Source organism: Onychomys torridus, chromosome 21, assembly GCF_903995425.1.
Source record: "Onychomys torridus chromosome 21, mOncTor1.1, whole genome shotgun sequence".
Taxonomy (NCBI): domain Eukaryota; kingdom Metazoa; phylum Chordata; class Mammalia; order Rodentia; family Cricetidae; genus Onychomys; species Onychomys torridus.
Genome location: NC_050463.1, coordinates 31,486,794 through 31,504,449, shown reverse-complemented (window position 1 = coordinate 31,504,449; position 17,656 = coordinate 31,486,794). Strand labels below are relative to the sequence as shown.

The 17,656-nt window shown below is 47.9% G+C and overlaps 1 protein-coding gene across 1 annotated transcript in view; it reads right to left on the bottom strand.

The window, feature by feature from the left end:
• The window catches only part of Alk (ALK receptor tyrosine kinase), a 700,596-nt gene that overhangs the window by 70,136 nt on the left and 612,804 nt on the right, over positions 1-17,656 (bottom strand). Inside the window, exons 10-11 of the mRNA XM_036170695.1 lie at positions 3,568-3,662; positions 3,272-3,400 (exon numbers count right to left, since the gene is read on the bottom strand). Of these exons, the coding sequence (XP_036026588.1) occupies positions 3,272-3,400; positions 3,568-3,662 (224 nt within the window). The remainder of the gene's footprint in view (positions 1-3,271; positions 3,401-3,567; positions 3,663-17,656) is intronic.

Here is a 17,656-nt window from a genome sequence, read left to right as displayed (position 1 = left end):
TTTCTCCTCCAGCTTCTTCATCTGATTAACTAAAGTGACTCAGAGGCTTCTGAGAAGACCCCGTACACCACCTGGTCAGGCTTTTCCCTCTGTTCCTGGGCTGGAGGCTCCCCTGGCCACCCACTCACGCCCTGGAGTGATCCCTAGTGGCTTGGGAGGGTGGGACACAAGGAGTTTGGGGGGCATTGGGAGTAAGGGTTTTCTTGAGGCCTGGCTTCACTTGGCTTTTGTGTTTTCAGTCGCTTCTGCACCGACCGCCTAGAGGAGAGCTGAAATGCCACCTACCACCCCTGTTCCAACTCAGTGCAAGCTGACAGCGCTGAACTTTGGAGAGAAAATCTTATTATCTTGTCGCCTTGATTCTTTGTCAGAGGGTCGGGAGCTGACTGTTTACAGCTCACGCAGGGGCTGCTCTCTGGGACTGTTCCTTCCCACACAGCACTTCTCTCTGATTGGGGGCCTCACTACCAGCTGTGGCAGAGCTGATGGAAAGACTATAGACTTGGGGTTCACATCCTGGTCCCCCCTCCAAGCAGCCATAAAGAAATAAGACTCACAGTCTTTTATTCCATTCTTCTCCCTTCCGTAGGAATAAAAGGAACTACCCTTGGGTCAGAGTGAAACCATGTCGGCTTGTGAGAAAGCCTAGCTCATGGCACCCGATTTCCACTCCCTCCTCTCTCCTCTCCTTTATCCTCTTTTCTTCTGGTCGCCATTTCCTTTCCATTCTCTCCCTTCTTCTGCCTTTCTCCTCTCAGGTCAACGCTCTGAGCTTGGATCTAGCCGGACATTGCAGACATGCCTTGCTGGCTCACCAGCTGCTCTCCTAACCTGCATCAGAAGCTCCAGAGCAGCCAGGGTTGGGGACAGGGATGGACCAGGACTGTGTGTATGCTGGGTGATGATGACTGAGTGGATGGACCCTGTCTTTGCCTTTCCAGGGGCTCCCTCCCTTCCCTCCTGCTCTGGTTAAGTAAGTCATTATCTACCTGCCTTCTCCTCTTCCAGACTATGAGTTCCTTGTGCTCCATCCTGGTGTTGTGCGGTTTAGTGAATCTGAACACAGAATGGGTTGCAGAAGAGATGTGTAAGGTCAGAAGTTGGGTCTGGATGAAAGCTAGGTAAGTCCCAGGCTAGGTAGGAGTCTCTCTCTGACCATAACGCCAAGTCCAGTGACTCAGGAGACACGCCTTCTTTCCAGAAATCTTGCCCCACAAAACAGACCCCCTTGGCACCCCCAATACACATCTAGAGGGATCTGCTCTGAGATGGGACTAGGGGACCTGAATCGTGGCGGAGACAAATACATCCTTCCACAGAACACGTGAGGGGAGGGTTGCGAGAGCTGGTCTCCTTTTCTCTCGCCTTAAGCAGTTCCTGACGCGACACTGGGCTCTTGAGAAACTAATGGCTCCATATGCAGTGTCCTAGAGCATTCCCCGGGAACATTAAGGCTACTCTTAGACATCTTTGGTTCAATACCCTCCTCTTCCCTCTGACCTGGAGCCGGTCGCCTCTCTTGTTCTGAGGTAATGGTACTCACTAGGGCAGCCTGGTGTTTTAGCCAGAGTCTCTGGGAGCCGTTTGCTTCTAATTCTGTTTGGAGATGATGGGGGAGTCACGGCCCTTTCCCAGCTCCCATGTGACTTCATTTGTCTGAGTGGCCAACGGGCCCTTGATTGATTATCCCTTTTGGGACAGTGGGAGTTACATGGTAATGAACCCTGGCTCAGGCAGGGTGGACCACTGCTTCCTAAACAAGGCGTGAGGTGTCGTGGCTGTTGACAGAGAACCTGGCTCAAGCTTCCAGGTGCCCGCCAATCAATCAGTAGATGTGTTTCTGGAGTCCTGCTTGATGGTGAGGCCAGGCTGGGGGTTGCCACCATGTTCACTCAGCTCAGGGAATGAAAAGGGAATTGTGCTCCCCTTCCTGAATGGAGGACGGCTTTGTAAGTTGCACAAGCTTATCACAAGGCAGTATACAGAGGTGAGTCCCCGGCAGGGGTGGGTGACAGAAAGGGACCTTGAACTGATAAGTGGGAAGGGTTCTCATTCAGGCTAGATATTTCTGTGAATCACAGCGGCTGGCAGGATATAGAGATCTCTAGGTTGGGCTCCCAGGTAGACTGTGCAAGGGTTGGAAAGATTTTTTGGGGGGGGCTTTAAGGGTGAAAGGAGACACACACCTCCTTTCTCAGCTTGGTAGCTGGCCAGATCGGGCAGGAACCAGTAAGGGGTGAGAGCCAGTTTCAAATAGCTTTTGGCTTTTTTTTTTTTTTCCAAAAATGAAGCAAAACTAAAATTTAGCTAATGAGCAGAGAGCTAACCAATTTGGTGTCAAAGCTACAAGCCTCTAATTATTTTGTACTCTGCACGGAACCAGGATTCTATCTTGTAAGTAGAAATTACAGATTTATCATCTATACGCTCTTATTCTAATCAAGATGTATACCACAGGATACGGTGGACTGTGTGCAGTTCCTTCTTCTCATGTGGGACGTGCCAGTACCCCTATTCCAAAGCCCTCAGGGGCTCTTGGACGCATTTGAGGGGTGGAGCTTAGAAACCAAGACCCATGGTGTGTGTGTGTGTGTGTGTGTGTGTGTGTGTGTGTGTGTGTGTGTGTGTTTGTGTGCAGAGGCCAGAGGTTGATTCCGAATATCTTCTTTGACAACTCAGCCTTATTTGTTGATACAAGGCCTCTTACTTAATCTGGAGCTCACCCTTCAGCAAGACTGGCTGCCTCCTAAGCTCCGGAGACCCTGTCTCCTGTCTCTGTCTCCCCAGTGCTAGGACTGTAGGTGTGTGCCACTATGATCGGTTCTGAACTGGGTACTGGAGCTTGTATGCCAAGCACTTTACAGACTGAACCATCTCCCTAGACCCCTAAAGGTGAAGACCAAGGTGACCTCAAATTCATCATCTTCCTGCCTTTACCTATAGCATTTGCCTGCTGGTGTGCGTCATAACAGCTGGCTATAGCTTGACACGCCCTCCTCCCCCCCATGGTGTGTTGGGGTTCCCAGGTGAAAAGTTGCTCTTTTGTATATTTCTAACAGTTAGGTCTCATGACCTTTGCTCAGGTGACGAGACACCCACACAGCCTCTTCTTGGGGGCCCCATAACAAAGGTGGTGATGCCTCTCCTGGAGACCAACCATTTTCTTTTAACCCCAGTGCCCAACCCAGCCACAACACAGGCCATTCTTCTGCCTTTGGCAGCAAGTAATAATGCTATTCAAATGTGCCAGCTGTGCCAGAGCAACCCTTACCTGTAGGATCGAAGATAGGAGTTGGTCCTGATATGTTTGCCCAGGATTTTGGCTCCTTGTTTGGATTTTTCTCAAACAGATTTCTGGATTTGGGTGCTGCATTCAAGGACATTTTATCCTCACCACTGACTGGAACAGAGAAGACCCAGTGGGCTGAATCAGGCAGAGTCAGTTTTAGAGAGGGAGAAGAGGTTGTATGGAGGGAGGTGGGTGAGGCAAGATGGCTAAGATTGGGGGTCTAGGGATGAGACCATGGGTCACTGGGTTAAGGTAACAAAGGACCAGGGTAAACTCACTAGTGAGGTAGCAGTCGAGGCTGATGGAAATGTTGTCAAATGCCACCGTTGCCCTGGATCCTGGACCCCACCACGTGACTATCTGCAACCAGAACCTGTATGATGTTAAGAAGAATGTGTGTTAGGAACCACTTGGGTAGGCCAAGTCCCAGGATTCAGTGTCAGCACACATGTGCCGACCTATTGCATGAAAATTTAGTTTGGTCCACCTGACCTCATCCCAAAGCATTGGTGAGAAGGCATGGCTCAACCTTTCCTGACTTCCACTTCTTCATCACAGAGCATATCCCTTTCCAAAGGGGTGCTCCATCACGACTATGGCAGATACGCAGCCTTTAAAGCCAGTTTGGAGTTCTGAGCTTGGGAGACCTTTGCTTTCTGGGCATGCATGGTGGGTAGAAATGGCTTGGTATTCTGCTCATGCTTACCCATGGGTGGAGTGAAGCCGCTATTTAAACACTCACGTGCTTTTGTATGACCCCCTCAGTGAACCCCTCAGTGTCTCTGTTGCTTCAGGCAACTGGGCTCCTTCCCTGGTTCAACCCCATTAACCAGCAACCAAAGGGCTAATTTCTTGCACAACGCAGGTACTGAGCATCCTGGGGCTTGTCCAGTGTTGGTTACTGTTTTCTGACTGGTGGTTAAATATTAGATGATTGGCTGTTTCCCTTGGGAGTGCGTGTACTCAAGCCACAGAGGGTCATGAAGTCTGGACAGTAACTCACTGAGATTATGTTTCTTTCCAGCCATTTCATGGCTTCGAGGGCCAGGTCCTCTGACTACAGTCAGGGAGAGTGTGAGACTGAGATAAATGGAAAGATGCCATGGACTCATTTGTTTCCGGGTTTGTTTTCTTGGGAGATCTCCTTCCTGGAAGGCTATCACCCCCTTCTGCGATAAAGGGACTGTGTCCTGAGGACCCTAAACACTCTTTGCCCAGGTTTCAGAAGGTCGATCCAGAATGACCTGATGAATAGAGTGCATCCTTTGTATGGATGTTTAAATGGTAAGGGAGGGAAGGCATAGCTGTCAATCACTGAATGGATATAGCACATGTGGCTATATAGCCGCACATCAGGATGCTAATCGACAATAAGCAAAGAATGGACCAGGAGACATGCTGTAAAATAGATGCCTCTGAAAAGCATTATGCAAAGTTAAAGAAGGCAGACAGTAAGTTAAAGACCTCATATTGAGTGATTCTCTGTATAGGAATCATCTAGAACAGGCAAATCTATAGAGACAGAGAGCAGATTAGTGGTTGCCTGGGGCTAGCAGTGGAACAATATTGACTGCTAACTAGCATGAAACCTCATTTTGGGATGATGGAAATGTTCTAAAACTGGGTTGTAGAAGTCTTTGTAGAATTCTAGAAACTTGCTGAGAGTCATTGACTTGCACACTTAAAAATGGGTAAATGTTATGGCATGTAAATTACAGCTTGCCAAAGCTGTTGGGGAATAAGGAGAGAGAGAGAGAGAGAGAGAGAGAGAGAGAGGGAGAGAGAGAGAGAGAGAGAGAGAGAGAGAGAGAGAGAGAGAGAGAGAGAAAGAAAGAGAGAGAGGGGGATGAGAGACAGATAAGAGAAAGATCTCTGTCTGTCTGTCTGTCTTATATATAGAGAGTGTGCAGGGTGATAATGTGGGTCAGGGTAGGTAGTGGACAAGGAGAAATACTCTTTGGAGAGGTGGATGAGACACACAGGAAGAGGTGTGAGGGGAAAGATCTTTTGTTTCCCTGGACCTCAGCTCAGGAAGGGAGTGAAGCTTCCTTGCATGTTCAACCTGGGCCACCTGCAGTCATGACCCACCACAAAATCAGAAGCTTACTTACAACAGTATGAGGCTCTTTTCATGCAGTTATTTTTTTTTTCTTAATTTGACTGAGCTTTTCTTTAGTGTGAACTTTGTAGATGACAGTGTCCTGTTTTGATATGACAGGGCTGGACATGCCTGGGTCATGAGTTGCAGCCAGGCGGTAGCTCCCATCATGACTGAACATGTAACCCTGATCAACACTTAGAAGGGACAGAGGATGGCTTACTTCTTTCTGGCCAGAGGACAGTTATTGCTTCATTGGGGAAAAGCCTTGCGATCAGATGTGAACTTCTATCTAAATAGTGCATTTGTGACCAGTTATTCTCCACTGCTCCACTCCCCACATCTGCCTGTGCCTCCATTTATCTTGTGCAATCTTGTCACATATAGCTCTTTCAGTTTAAAGGTCACAATTAGAGTGCCCAAAATGCTTTGATTCTAAAGAAGAAATGCTTGTTCAAGGCCATTTTCAACTGCAGAGTGAGTTTGAGGCTGGCCTAGGCTACCTGAGTCCCTGTCTTAAACAAAACAAAACATCCCAAGCCAAACAAAAATTAACAACAACAACTAAACAATAATAATTTGATTATTAAGAAGCTGCTCAAAAGTGTGACTAGAAAGAGTCATGTTCTTTGGTTGGGAATGTGAGATATCTTGCACCGTAGTGGGCATTGATCCCATAACAACCCACATTCTCATTCTCCTCTCTGGGTTATCTTCTCTTTATCCATCATGCATAGACTGAGGGGCCAGGGTACATCAATGCTAGAGTGCATCATCAGCATACCTCCTTAAAGAACTTCAGGTGCAAGGGTATAAGTGACTTGTGTGCCTCTAGAGCAGGGGGAGGGGCAAGTCCCACCGTTCTCTCCATGGACCCTGGTGGAAACCTCTGGTCTCCTCACTTGCTCTGCTCTTTTCCTGCTTTCATCCTCCAGGACTGGGAGATTAGAGCTACAAAGTTCCCTACCAGCCACCAGGCCTCTTAGCATGGATGGGATGATGTGAGCTGGGGCTAGAATGGTTTCTAAATACAAGCGTCTCTAAAGCATCCTGCAAGATGATGTCAGTGGAAGTTGCTGTTTCAAAACATTTAGCTGACAGTGGGAAGTGCCTGCATTTTACACCACGGGCACCCAGGATGGGCAGAGAAGACTCAATCAGATGGCACCATGCATACAAGTGATGCTGCTTCTGGCCACTCCTGAGGGCCAGAGACTCAGGTAAGGGACAGGTGGGACAAGTAGGGATGAAGGTCAGAGGTGAACAGGTATGGCGGGACAGAGGTAAAGGCAATGTGGGGATGGGTCTAGAGCAGCAGACGATGAGGCATAGAATGTACAACAGGGATAGTCCTAGCAGACCACCTTCTGTGAGGGAACCGGCCAAGAGACAAGGTAGGCATTAGACCAGCTGTGATTTAGGCTTCTCTACCTTAGATGCTGTCTGGTTGAGTGTCTTCAGCAGAACCATAGAAGAAGAGGCTCTGATAGCCTCTTCCGGTTGGAGATGGGCAAGAGTTCCTTGGGGCTCTGAGTCTTTCCAGTTCAATAACTCTTTTACAGTCAGCTTCCCAAAGATACAGACACCGGGTCATTCCTCAGAGTTAGCTGTGGCCTTGGGCCTTAGGTTCTAGCACTTACTCTCATGTACAGGTAGAATATTCTAGGACAGATGGGAAGCAAGGTCCACAGCATATTACCGCTAAGACTACAACGGACTAATAAACACATGGGTTACCTCCCTCCCCCTGCCCCAACATTTTTACTTTTGATAGGGAAGGAAGTGTCCTCTCTACAGTTAAAAGAGCCTTCTCCCTCCCAAGTAGGACATCTGGTTAAGGAAAAGGTAGAGAAAGCTTTTGGGGGGCTTCTCATGCTATCTGGGAGCTTGGTAGGTGGGCTTCCCCTTTCTCTGGCTGTGTAGAACTTGCTTCCAGCCAGTAATCATTGATCTGTTTGGTTCTGTTTCTCCAAAGTAGATTTGTGAATGCTGGAGTTGATGCTGGTTTTCTTATTTTCTTTCTTTCTTTTTCTTGTCTAAACCAGCCTTGGCTAGAGATCTTGGCTCAAGCCTGCTTTTGCATAAGAATGCACCCACCTTCCCATCTTGTGCAAGCTTTACAGACAGCCTGTTGAAAATTAGCCCAGAGGGATTCTGAGAGGTGATAGTTTGGGCCACTGGCCAGGTTTCCAGGAGGCAACTCTGGCAGTGGGTGCTTCCTGAACTCACCCTGCAGATCTTTGCAGAGGATATGAGGATGCTGCTCACGCACAGCCCAGAAAATGCACCGTCTCATTCAGGCAACAGACTGTTAATGGGCAGTGAATATGAGGCCTTATTTGCCATCTCCCAGCCTCAGGGATTGACAAACCTAATTAAGTTCACTTAATGATTCTAAGTAGCTGACAAAAAGGTGTGTGTCTCAATGTGGACTCGGGGAATAACAAGGCTTTGGTGAGAGAGGCAAAGAGCGCCTGATGGGTGTAAGAGGCATGTGATGGATGGGCACCATAGCTCAGAATCCTTCCCTGGCCATTTAGTAGGATCTGAAAAAAGGTGGGGTCCATTTTCACAGCTGGGGATTGTCTGGGATCTGGTCGCTTAGGACAGGACTGGCAGATGCTGCTGAGAGAAAACCACTCTCTCCCTTTTCTTATTGCTCAGTTGATTTGCTCAGTAAAAGTCTTCTGAAATGGACTGTCGCAAGGCTGGGGTTGTGGTATGCATGTCTATTAGAATAATGTCTGCGATGAAAAAGCCCTGCCACATCCATCCTATTATCTGCATAATTGACTTCAGTTACCGGCTGCAGAGGAGGGGCGGGGCTGAAGGGCAGCTTTGGAGTCCCGGGACCAGCCCTGGTTGGATATGAACAGGCAAGGGCTGGACAGGTGTGCAGATGCTGTGAGTGTTTGTGAATGGGAATAGGCCATGGTGAAGGTCAGGCTAAGTTGGGAGCATTTCCCCATTTCTTGCAGCCCGACTCTTCAAGGTAATTTACCACCTGGAGACTTGGTTTCTCCTCTGGGCAGAACACCAAGAGTGGGAGAAAAGTCAATACAGAGTTTCTAAGGCTGCCAAGGGTCGGTCAGAGAGCTCTTTCTTTCACAGTAAGGCTGGTTGTGGTGAGGGGACCTTCTGGAAAGAGGAGAGGAGAGGAGATAAATCTTCAGATAAACTGCACATTGGAGAATCATAGAAACCCTTCCATACCTGCAGGTCAAGGCTTCCAATCGTTGGCTTTCTCTTGTTTATTTTTATTTTTGTTTGGGTGGGGTGTATGCATTTATGTGTGTGCACGTGGAGGCCAGAGGAAGACACAGGGCACCCGGCTCTATCGGTCTCCCTTGAGAAAGTGTCTCTTGCTGAACCTGGAGTTCGGTTGGTGGCCAGCAAGCTCCATCTCTGGTCTCATCTGCCCTCCTTAGTGCTGGGGTTACAGGAACATACTACCCTGTTCAGTGCTTTACATGGGTACTAGAGGCTCAAACTCAGCAAGTGTACAGCAAGTGTTCTTACTCAGCGAGCCATCTCCCCACCCCTAAGTGTTGGCTTTCTATGCTCACTTCTTGGGGACTGGCATCGAAGGATTCTCAAAAAGGAGAAGCCAGAGATGTCAGATGGGTAGAGGACAACCTTCTGGGAGTTCCTTCTTTGCTATCTCATTCCCTCAGTCTGTGTCATATCTGTTGCATTCTAGCGTGGGGAGCAGGGCTAAAGGAGGAACAGAAGGAAAGGGGGTCTTGCTTTATGGATGGAACTCTGGCCCAGCAGGGGAGGTGGCTATAGACAAAAATGCATCATCCACAGGCTTGACTGTGCTATGTCCTGGATGGGAGCAGAGTGGAAAAAGGAGTTAAGGAGAGAGAGACAGAGAGAGGGAGGGAGGGAGGGAGGGGGAGAGAGAGAGAGAGAGAGAGAGAGAGAGAGAGAGAGAGAGAGAGAGAGAGAAAAGAAGAAGAAGAAGAAGAAGAAGAAGAGGAGGAGGAGGAGGAGGAGGAGGAGGAAGAGGAGGAGGAGGAGGAGGAGGAGGAGGAGGAGGAAGGGGAGGCGGAGGAAGAGAGAAAGAGGGAACATGAGAATGCCCACCCCCACTCATCCATACCCCAACTTGTGCACACACTCACGTGCACACACACACACACGCATGCAAGAATTCACCAAAGGATATGAAGAATGTTAGAGATCTCTTGGGAGCATCATTGCCTTGGACAGTTACATACTAAGAAAGAGCAGGCTTCTCATTTCCCAGGTCACGTTTTTGCACCATCTGTTGTAGAACCATCTAACTCACTGAATCTCATCTAGGATCATGCACCCGCCAATGTTCAATGAGCCCTTTGGGACAACTGAGGCTGTACAAGACCATCTAGGCTAGAAGGTACCAAGCCCACTCTTCTTAGAAGAGTCTGGACTGTCCACACCTACGTCTCAGGACATGTGGACAATCCCCCTGGTGACTTCTCTACTTCTGTCTGTTGGTTTGTGGCTTGGAGGGCTGAGATGGTACCAGATATGGCAGCCGTCTGACAGTGAAAGGACCCAGGAAAAGGATGGTTTTAATTTCCTTCCTCCATGAGAAGAACATCTTGATGGAGGTGGATAGGTAGTCTTCTTTGCTTGGGGGGAAGTGAAATTCAAAACACTGTCATAAAGTAAGACAGGGTTACTGACTTGGTGGGACCCTGAGAAAATCATAAGTGCCATCATAGTATTTCCACACTGCCTTTCTCTAGGATAGGAGATTGTGCTTCATAGTTTCTATTTCATAGTCTATTTTAATGATAAATCTGTGCTTCCCTGGACAGTGTGACAAATTATACGTATCATCCTTTGCCTTGGAGCAAAGATCATCCGAGCCCATGTTGTGAGTCAGATGCCTGTGCCTGCAGCCAGGAGCATAGAGCACTGACCTTGTCGTAAGGAATTTGAATATTGTATAATTCATATTATTCAACCACTATGGGACTTCTGAACTTCCTTTTAGCTTTGACCCCTACAGAGCTAACGCCTGCTCAAGCCAGGGAACATGCTGGTTGGGACTGGGGACAGAGAGACGCCAAGGGAGACTTTGGAGAAATGAATGTCTAGAAGAGTGTCAGAGCTATGGACAGAGGTGCATGTGGGAGTCACACTGTGATGTCATGAGATGCCAATCAGGCAGCTGGCAGTGTGGGGCCAGGACTCATGTGGAAAGAGGATGTGTAAATCATTTGCTTGGAAGTGAGGGCACAAGTGATGTCAATGGGGCTCCTCCTGGGGGGCAAAATAGGTTTAGTTGGTTTCTGCTTTGCTTCAAGTATTAGAAGCTCAATTATCCCCTAGATTCTAGACTTTGTGCCTAGGGGAAGAAAGGCTGAGAACATGGAACTTCATGTCCACAAGCATTAAGAGTTATGGAAAACACACACACATCTGTTGACTTGTAAACTGAGCTGTGAACGTTACCAAGAACAACTTGAGCAGATCTGAACTCTAGTTATTGTAAAGGGGGTTCACGTAGTGCCATTTTGAACAACTGCCTCTCAAGCCGCACTCACGGGCCTGATCTGCTTCAGTGCTCTGCACCCTTGATTGTGGAAACTGAGCAATCAAAAGCACCAGCTTGTCCCACACGTCACAGTAAATCACCATTAGAAATGGGATTTAAAGCTCAGAATTACTAATCTACTCCTTGCTTCAGTGATCTGAGATATTTTCTGAGAAAGGAAACAGGGCCAGATCCTTCTAGAGTTACGAGTGTTTGATTTGTACATATCAATGCCTGGGTGCACATTGCGTGCCGAGCCACCAGCCACATCTCCCTTCTTCTCAGAGAGCAACTTTTGGAAGGCAGCAGAAGCTAGGGCCTCTGCTGCAATGGCTCCCTGACTCCCCCCTTTCTGAATTCCACTTTGAGGCTCTGATCTCATCATTTCACATTTGGTTTTCCTCTGTAGCTTCCACCAGACACATGGCTGCAGTGAGCCCCCCTGGGCTTTATGGTCCTGTTACCTATACCAACAGCTCAAAGCACATGGCCTCATACCATTCCCTCTCGCTCAAGCTGGCTACCCACAATCCCCTGGCACAACCCAGAAACAGCGAAACATTCCCATCTTTAGACCGCTACTTGCCCTGATGCTGTTTCTGGAATGAATGATCTTGATTGTTATTTCTCTGAGATAATTTTTCTTGTGGGCTGGCCAGTTTGCCTGTTTCCCCAATTCACGTGGCCCCAGCTACTGAGATACTGGGCGTGCTTGGGAGCCTGCACAATGCTAGTGGGTTAGGATGCCTCTGCGTGCATGCATTCTCAATGCTGTTCAGATCCTGTGGCTTAGCAAAAGGCTGGCCATATGCATGGGGGGAAGTTAATATATGATTGGTGACAATTTGACAGTCAGCGATACGTCTCCAGATACTTCTTGACTCCCCGTCTGGCCCACAAGAGACTTGGATCTGTCATTTTATTGTCAGTGTCTTTCAAACACAGTTACACACCAGAGTCATTTGGGGAACTTCTTGAAGGACTCCAAGCCTAAGATGTGGTCTTGTAATCAAAATCTCTATGTGTGGGGCACAGGGATTTTACTTGGTGGCAGCCAGGGAGAGAGCTTTCTGGCATAGAGTAGTGCTCAGCCAGATCTGCAGGTCTGAAGCTTTCTCGGCAGCCTTGAGCCTTCGCAAAATAATCTGTTCCTGCTTAATTTTTGTTTTTAGAAAAGAGGAAGTTTGGTGAGAGAAATTCTGGGATGATTTCTGCCAGAAAGTAAGAATTTGCTGCATCATAAAATTTTGGGAACGAAACATTCACACTTCAGAATAGATCCTGGGATTGATTTCAGCTTTGAATTACGGAGCTCGTAGAGATGCTGGCTGATCAGTGCTCAGAGCAGCTAATGAGGGAGCTGCACTCTTAAGTGACACTCTGATAGATATCTTCAGATGGGAGCTGTATTCCCTCCCTCCCTCCTTCCTTCCTTCCTTCCTTCCTTCCTTCCTCCCTCCCTCCCTTCCTTCCCTTCTCCTCTTCTTCCTCCTCCTCCTTCCTCTTCCTCCTCCTCCCCCTCTTCCTCTCCATCCTACCCTTCCTACATCCATGTGCTTGTACTTCTCTTTTATATGGACTCACAGCTAGACTACATTTCCCAGCATCCTTGAAGTCTGAATTCTAGCCATTGGAAAGTGAGAAGTAATAAAACACAAAAATCTTCAATGCCTCTCTCCATGCTCTTTCTCTAGTTGAACGCAAAGGATTCTAAGGCTACAGAAAAGGCCAGAGCCACAATGTAGAAGGGGTGTGGGTTCCTGAACCCACCAAGCACACCTGTGTTTGATTTTACATGAGAAAGAAATGGATTTGATTTATCTAGCCCCCTGGGGACTGAAGATTTACTGTTAATCCAGTCAACACAGCAGTTGTTGTGTACCTACTACTACTGCTTGGGTACTCAGGATTTGTGCAGGACACTTGCCACAGGTGGGCCGATGACTAATCTACTCATGGTGGTGATGGGTAGACTGCCCTTTGCCAGAGACCACAGAACCTTTCTCTTTTAGCTGAAGCCTTTCCTTCAACACACTCTGTCCCCACTGTATGACCAGGGACACCCTGGTGAGCCAGGCAGGGTGCATTGAGGGAGAATATATTCTAGTACACTAGGGCTAAGATATGACAGTTTCCATGCCTGTATGCTGTATGTGAGGCTCTGGGCTCATGATAGAAGCTTGGACCCTCCTCTTGTCCTTAGCTTTTTACCTGTGTGTTGATCACAGGCCTACATCCTTGTCTGGATGACCTGTGTGGCTGCCTGGTTCCACCCAGGCCACATTTGGCTTGAATCCTTCTCGAGTGACTGGGCCCTGCAGGTGCTGGCTGACCTCCTTACAGCTGACCACCTCTCCACAGGACCTCGGGGAGGCTCAGGCACAGACTCTAAAAACTGGTTCTGTAATAGCAGCTTTTTCTGCAAGACAATACTGCTCCCATGGTCCTCAAGATTCCAGGCTGGGCGTTGGTGGCCCATGCCTTTAATCCCAGCACTCAGGAGGCAGAGGCAGGCAGATCTTTGTGAGTCCAAGGCCAGGCTGGACTACAGAGCGAGTTCCAGGAAAGGCACAAAGCTACACAGAGGGTTCTTGACTCTGATAGCAGATGTTTGGAAGAAGCTGAATTCTGAGTTACAGAACTCCTTTGCTTCCTGATTGTGCATCTCTGTGCAGACTGTCTTGTGGCTTCTCATGGATAATCCAAGAGCTTGAAGGCCCATGTTTTGATAATGGGTAAGTGGGCATATGCACATGGCCCAGTGAGGTTCTCTTCAGCCCACCAAGAAGCACAGGACAAGGGCAAAAGGAACGAGACTCTTCCCTGCCAAGAGGCCTCACCTTGAAGACTGTCAGTGAAACAAAAGATTCACCCCATATCCCTGTGGGCTTTGAGAATGAAGGTGTGTGTGTGTGTGTGTGTGTGTGTGTGTGTGTGTGTGTGTGTGTGAGAGAGAGAGAGAGAGAGAGAGAGAGAGAGAGAGAGAGAGAGAGAGAGAGAGAGAGAAGGATTTGAGTCCCTTTGGGGGAAGACTGAGGGTTAGCAGTATAATTAATGCACTGTTCGCTCCAGGCTCAGGGTCCTGACTCAGGCCAATGCTGTCAACAGTATGGTTGAAACTCCAGCTGTTGCATCACTGACCTGCCTCTTGGGAGAGCCCTTTCTCTTTTCTCTGCTCTTTCCTGCACACATGGGCTCATCTCAGGAAAAACAAGTGAGCTAGCCCTCTCTCACTTCTACTCTGGGGCCTGTGAGATCCTCTAGGATGTCTCCATGTCTGACTGCTGACTGAAAAAGACACCTTGATTTTCTTTCTTCCTTAATGTGTGCCTCTGAATCATTATTTAATCTCACTGGACCACCATTTCCGAAAACTCCTCATTGTAGCATGGCTGACAGAGAGAGGTCCCTGCATAGCACCTGGAGAGGAGCCTGTTGGGAAGAAAGGTACCCTAACAGTTTTCTTAGACTCCATGCTGCTCCAGACTCACAAACTCCCTCCTCCAGGCACCTGGCTCTGACATGCAGCAACCTATTTTCCTGGCCAGGCTCTATGAGAGAGTCTTCCTTGAAGGCTACGCTGTTTCAGAACATCCATGGGAGCCCGTCAGCCAACATTAGATAGGCAGCAAATTCTGCTTGAATGATAAATACACAATGCTGCAACACGAATTGCTAAACAGTCTTACAATAGGAAACCCAGAGCCAGACATTGGGGTGAAAGCTGAAGGATCAGAGAAGCAGAGCAAGCCAGCCACAAGTTCTTACCTTTACAAAATCCTCAGTCTCAAGAGAGAATTCCTGTTCCCTCACACTTTATATACCTTTCTGTGTTTTGCCACATTACTTCCTGGGATTAAAGGCGTGTGTGCTTCCCAGTACTGAGGTTAAAGATGTGTGCCACCACTGCCTGGCTCTGTTTCCAGTATGGCCTTGAACTCACAGAGATCCAGGGGGATCTCTGCCTCCCGAGTGATAGGATTAAGGGCGTGTGCCATCACTGTCTAGCCTCCATGTCTCATCTAGTGGCTGCCTCTGTCCTCTGATCCTCAGATAAGTTTTATTGGGGTATATAATATATCGCCACACAATGCTTGGGTGATGATGAAGGTGGGCACCATTCATAGGCTCACATCTGGCTAAGTAGGGGATGGAAGTGGCACCTCTACTGTGTTCTGCTGTGTTCAGAGACCTGTGGGACCTTGGATCTCAACCTTCTCATCTGAAAGTGGGTCTTAGCTGCCCAGTGTTGTGGACCTGAGTGGGCATCCTGTGCTTAGAAAGGGTATAGCCCTCTGGGCAGAGGTACATGGGTTGTGGATGGATAATGAGGGGATACAAGAGCACTGGTATCAGTCAGAGCAGCCTTCCCAGCAGAGGGCAGCCAACACTGGCTTGTGGGCCTTGGCATGGAGACATCCTTTCTCCTATTCTGCATGTCTCTTTTCTGGGAAGGGACTAGACTGGAGGTACAACAGTAGTAATCAGAAATTTGAGGTGGGGGGAGGGCAGTCAGGAGAGGAGAGACACAGAGCTGGTCTCTCTGCTGTGTTCCCCTGCTGACCGAGGGGGTGTCTGTCTAACCTGGTGCATAGTTTTAAGGCTGGGTTTCCTCAGAGTCCTCTGGGCATTGAAGCTCATTTCCCAACTATAGGGAGGGAGACTCATGAAACATACAGCTAAATGTCTTTACTTTTTATGCCTTTGTTAGATATGGTACATTAAAATATTTGCAATGAGAAACCCTTGTCAGAATCTCTGCTTGTTTTGGAGTGGGAGCATACGGTGTGTGGATCAAGACACGCTGGAATGATGACCTGCAAAGGCCTGGGGAGGGCACAATGGCCAGGAAAGGAAGGGGAGCCCTCCTCTTTGGGTGATGGTGTCCCTGTTGGAGGTGTGAGATAAAGAAAACAGGCAGAGGAGCCTGGATGGGAAGTGTCTTCATGAGGAGGTAGTGGTGGGGATTAAGAAGACAGACAAGGAGCAACTTAGAGGAGAAGAGTTGGTTTTGGTTTCCTTGTGCTAATTGTTCTGACAATCTATAACATATCTAAAGTCTGTGTGTGCACTTGTGTGCATGCGTGCACGTGTGGGTGTGAGTGCCTATGCACAGGTGTGTGCATGAGAGTGGAAACTAGATATTGATGTCTTCCTCAATCATTTCCCAATTATGAGATAAGATCTCGGACCAAACCTGGATCCCCTCTGATTCAGCTATCGTGGCTAGCCAGGATGGACCAGGAATCTTCCAATTTCTGCCTCCAGGGCTGTGATATCATGGCAATGCCTGGCTGATGTTTTTGTTTGTTGGTTGGTTTTGTTTTTGTTTTTTAAGACAGGGTCTCATTGTGTAGCCTTGGCTGGCTTGGAACTCACTATGTAGCCCAGGTTGGCCTTGAATGCACAGAGATCTGCCTGCCTCTGCTTCCCTTGTGCCACCAAGCCTAGCTTTGCTTTGGGTTTTTTACACATAGGTTCTGAGGAATCCAAGTCATGCCTTCATGTTTGCATGGGAGCACTTTACATAATGACCCATCTCCTCAGGAGCTACACCTTATAAACTAAAATGCATTATGAGCTTCAGGGGGTGAGAAAGCAAAGGAAAAGCAGACAACTAGCTTGAAATGTGTAAAAGACATGGTCTAAAAATAACCCACGACCAAAATATTTTGCCAGTCACAAGGCCTACCATGTACCCAGTTTCTCACCTCTTTCTAAATACTGTGTGCTGTATTTCCTCAGGCAAGATCTAGGGAGAAGACTGGCCTAAGGGTTAAGGGAAAATCACTTAACCTCTTTAGCACTCAGATTTCTCATATATAAAGGGAGTTAATTATAGTTCCTATCCCAAGGGGGCTCTTTGAAGGATGTAAGGAGATAATGCATGCTAAGTACTTGTTACAGTGATTGGCCAGCAGTGAGCACTCAACACATGTTAGCTCTAACCAGCATCTGAAACTCATCCATGGCTGTACCAGGAAGCTGTGATGTAATTTCTGAAAGATATGAGTGAAACACAACACTTCCAGGGGTGCGTCTAGACCCGTGAACCCAGGATCACCCGCAGTGTCTGGCGTCTCTACTTTTCTCCTTAGATAAAAATGAAGAGAAGTTCTTGCGTTTCTGAGGACAGAAATATACTGAGCCGAGGGAGACTATTGCTATCCACAGTATTTGTGTATAAAATAAGGATGCTGTAGATGATAGCCAAAAGTTGGATAGGAAAAAAAAAAAAGGTCTTTATGGCATTTCTGGTATGAATGCACGGGGACATAACTCTCAGTTTAACGGAGCTCATTTACAAGATGCATTTGCGAAACATCTGACTTGTCGTTTAGGACAAAGGACGCAGAAGGGAACAGGAAACCTAAATATCTCCAGAGGGAACGTTTTTTCTTGTTAGACCATGTATACAGCATACAGCTAAAAGCCTTCCTAATGACAGTGTTTGGGAAATGGAGCTTACACAGGTGTGATAAGTTATGTACTTTATATTTGACTGTACAATTGCGGTGATTTGTGGGACAAGATTTGATCCATGGTGTCTCCGGATCCATTTCATAAAGGGCTCCCTGCAGAAGCCTCCGCTCTGTAAGCATGTCAAAGTGTAGGGCGGTGGGAAACACTGGGTTTAGTAAGACAGGTGATTGTGGAGAGGAATATATCCCTGGAAAAGGCTGGTGGTCACAATAAGGGTAGAGAACGCACTTTTCTTCCATTTTGAAGAAAGATAAAA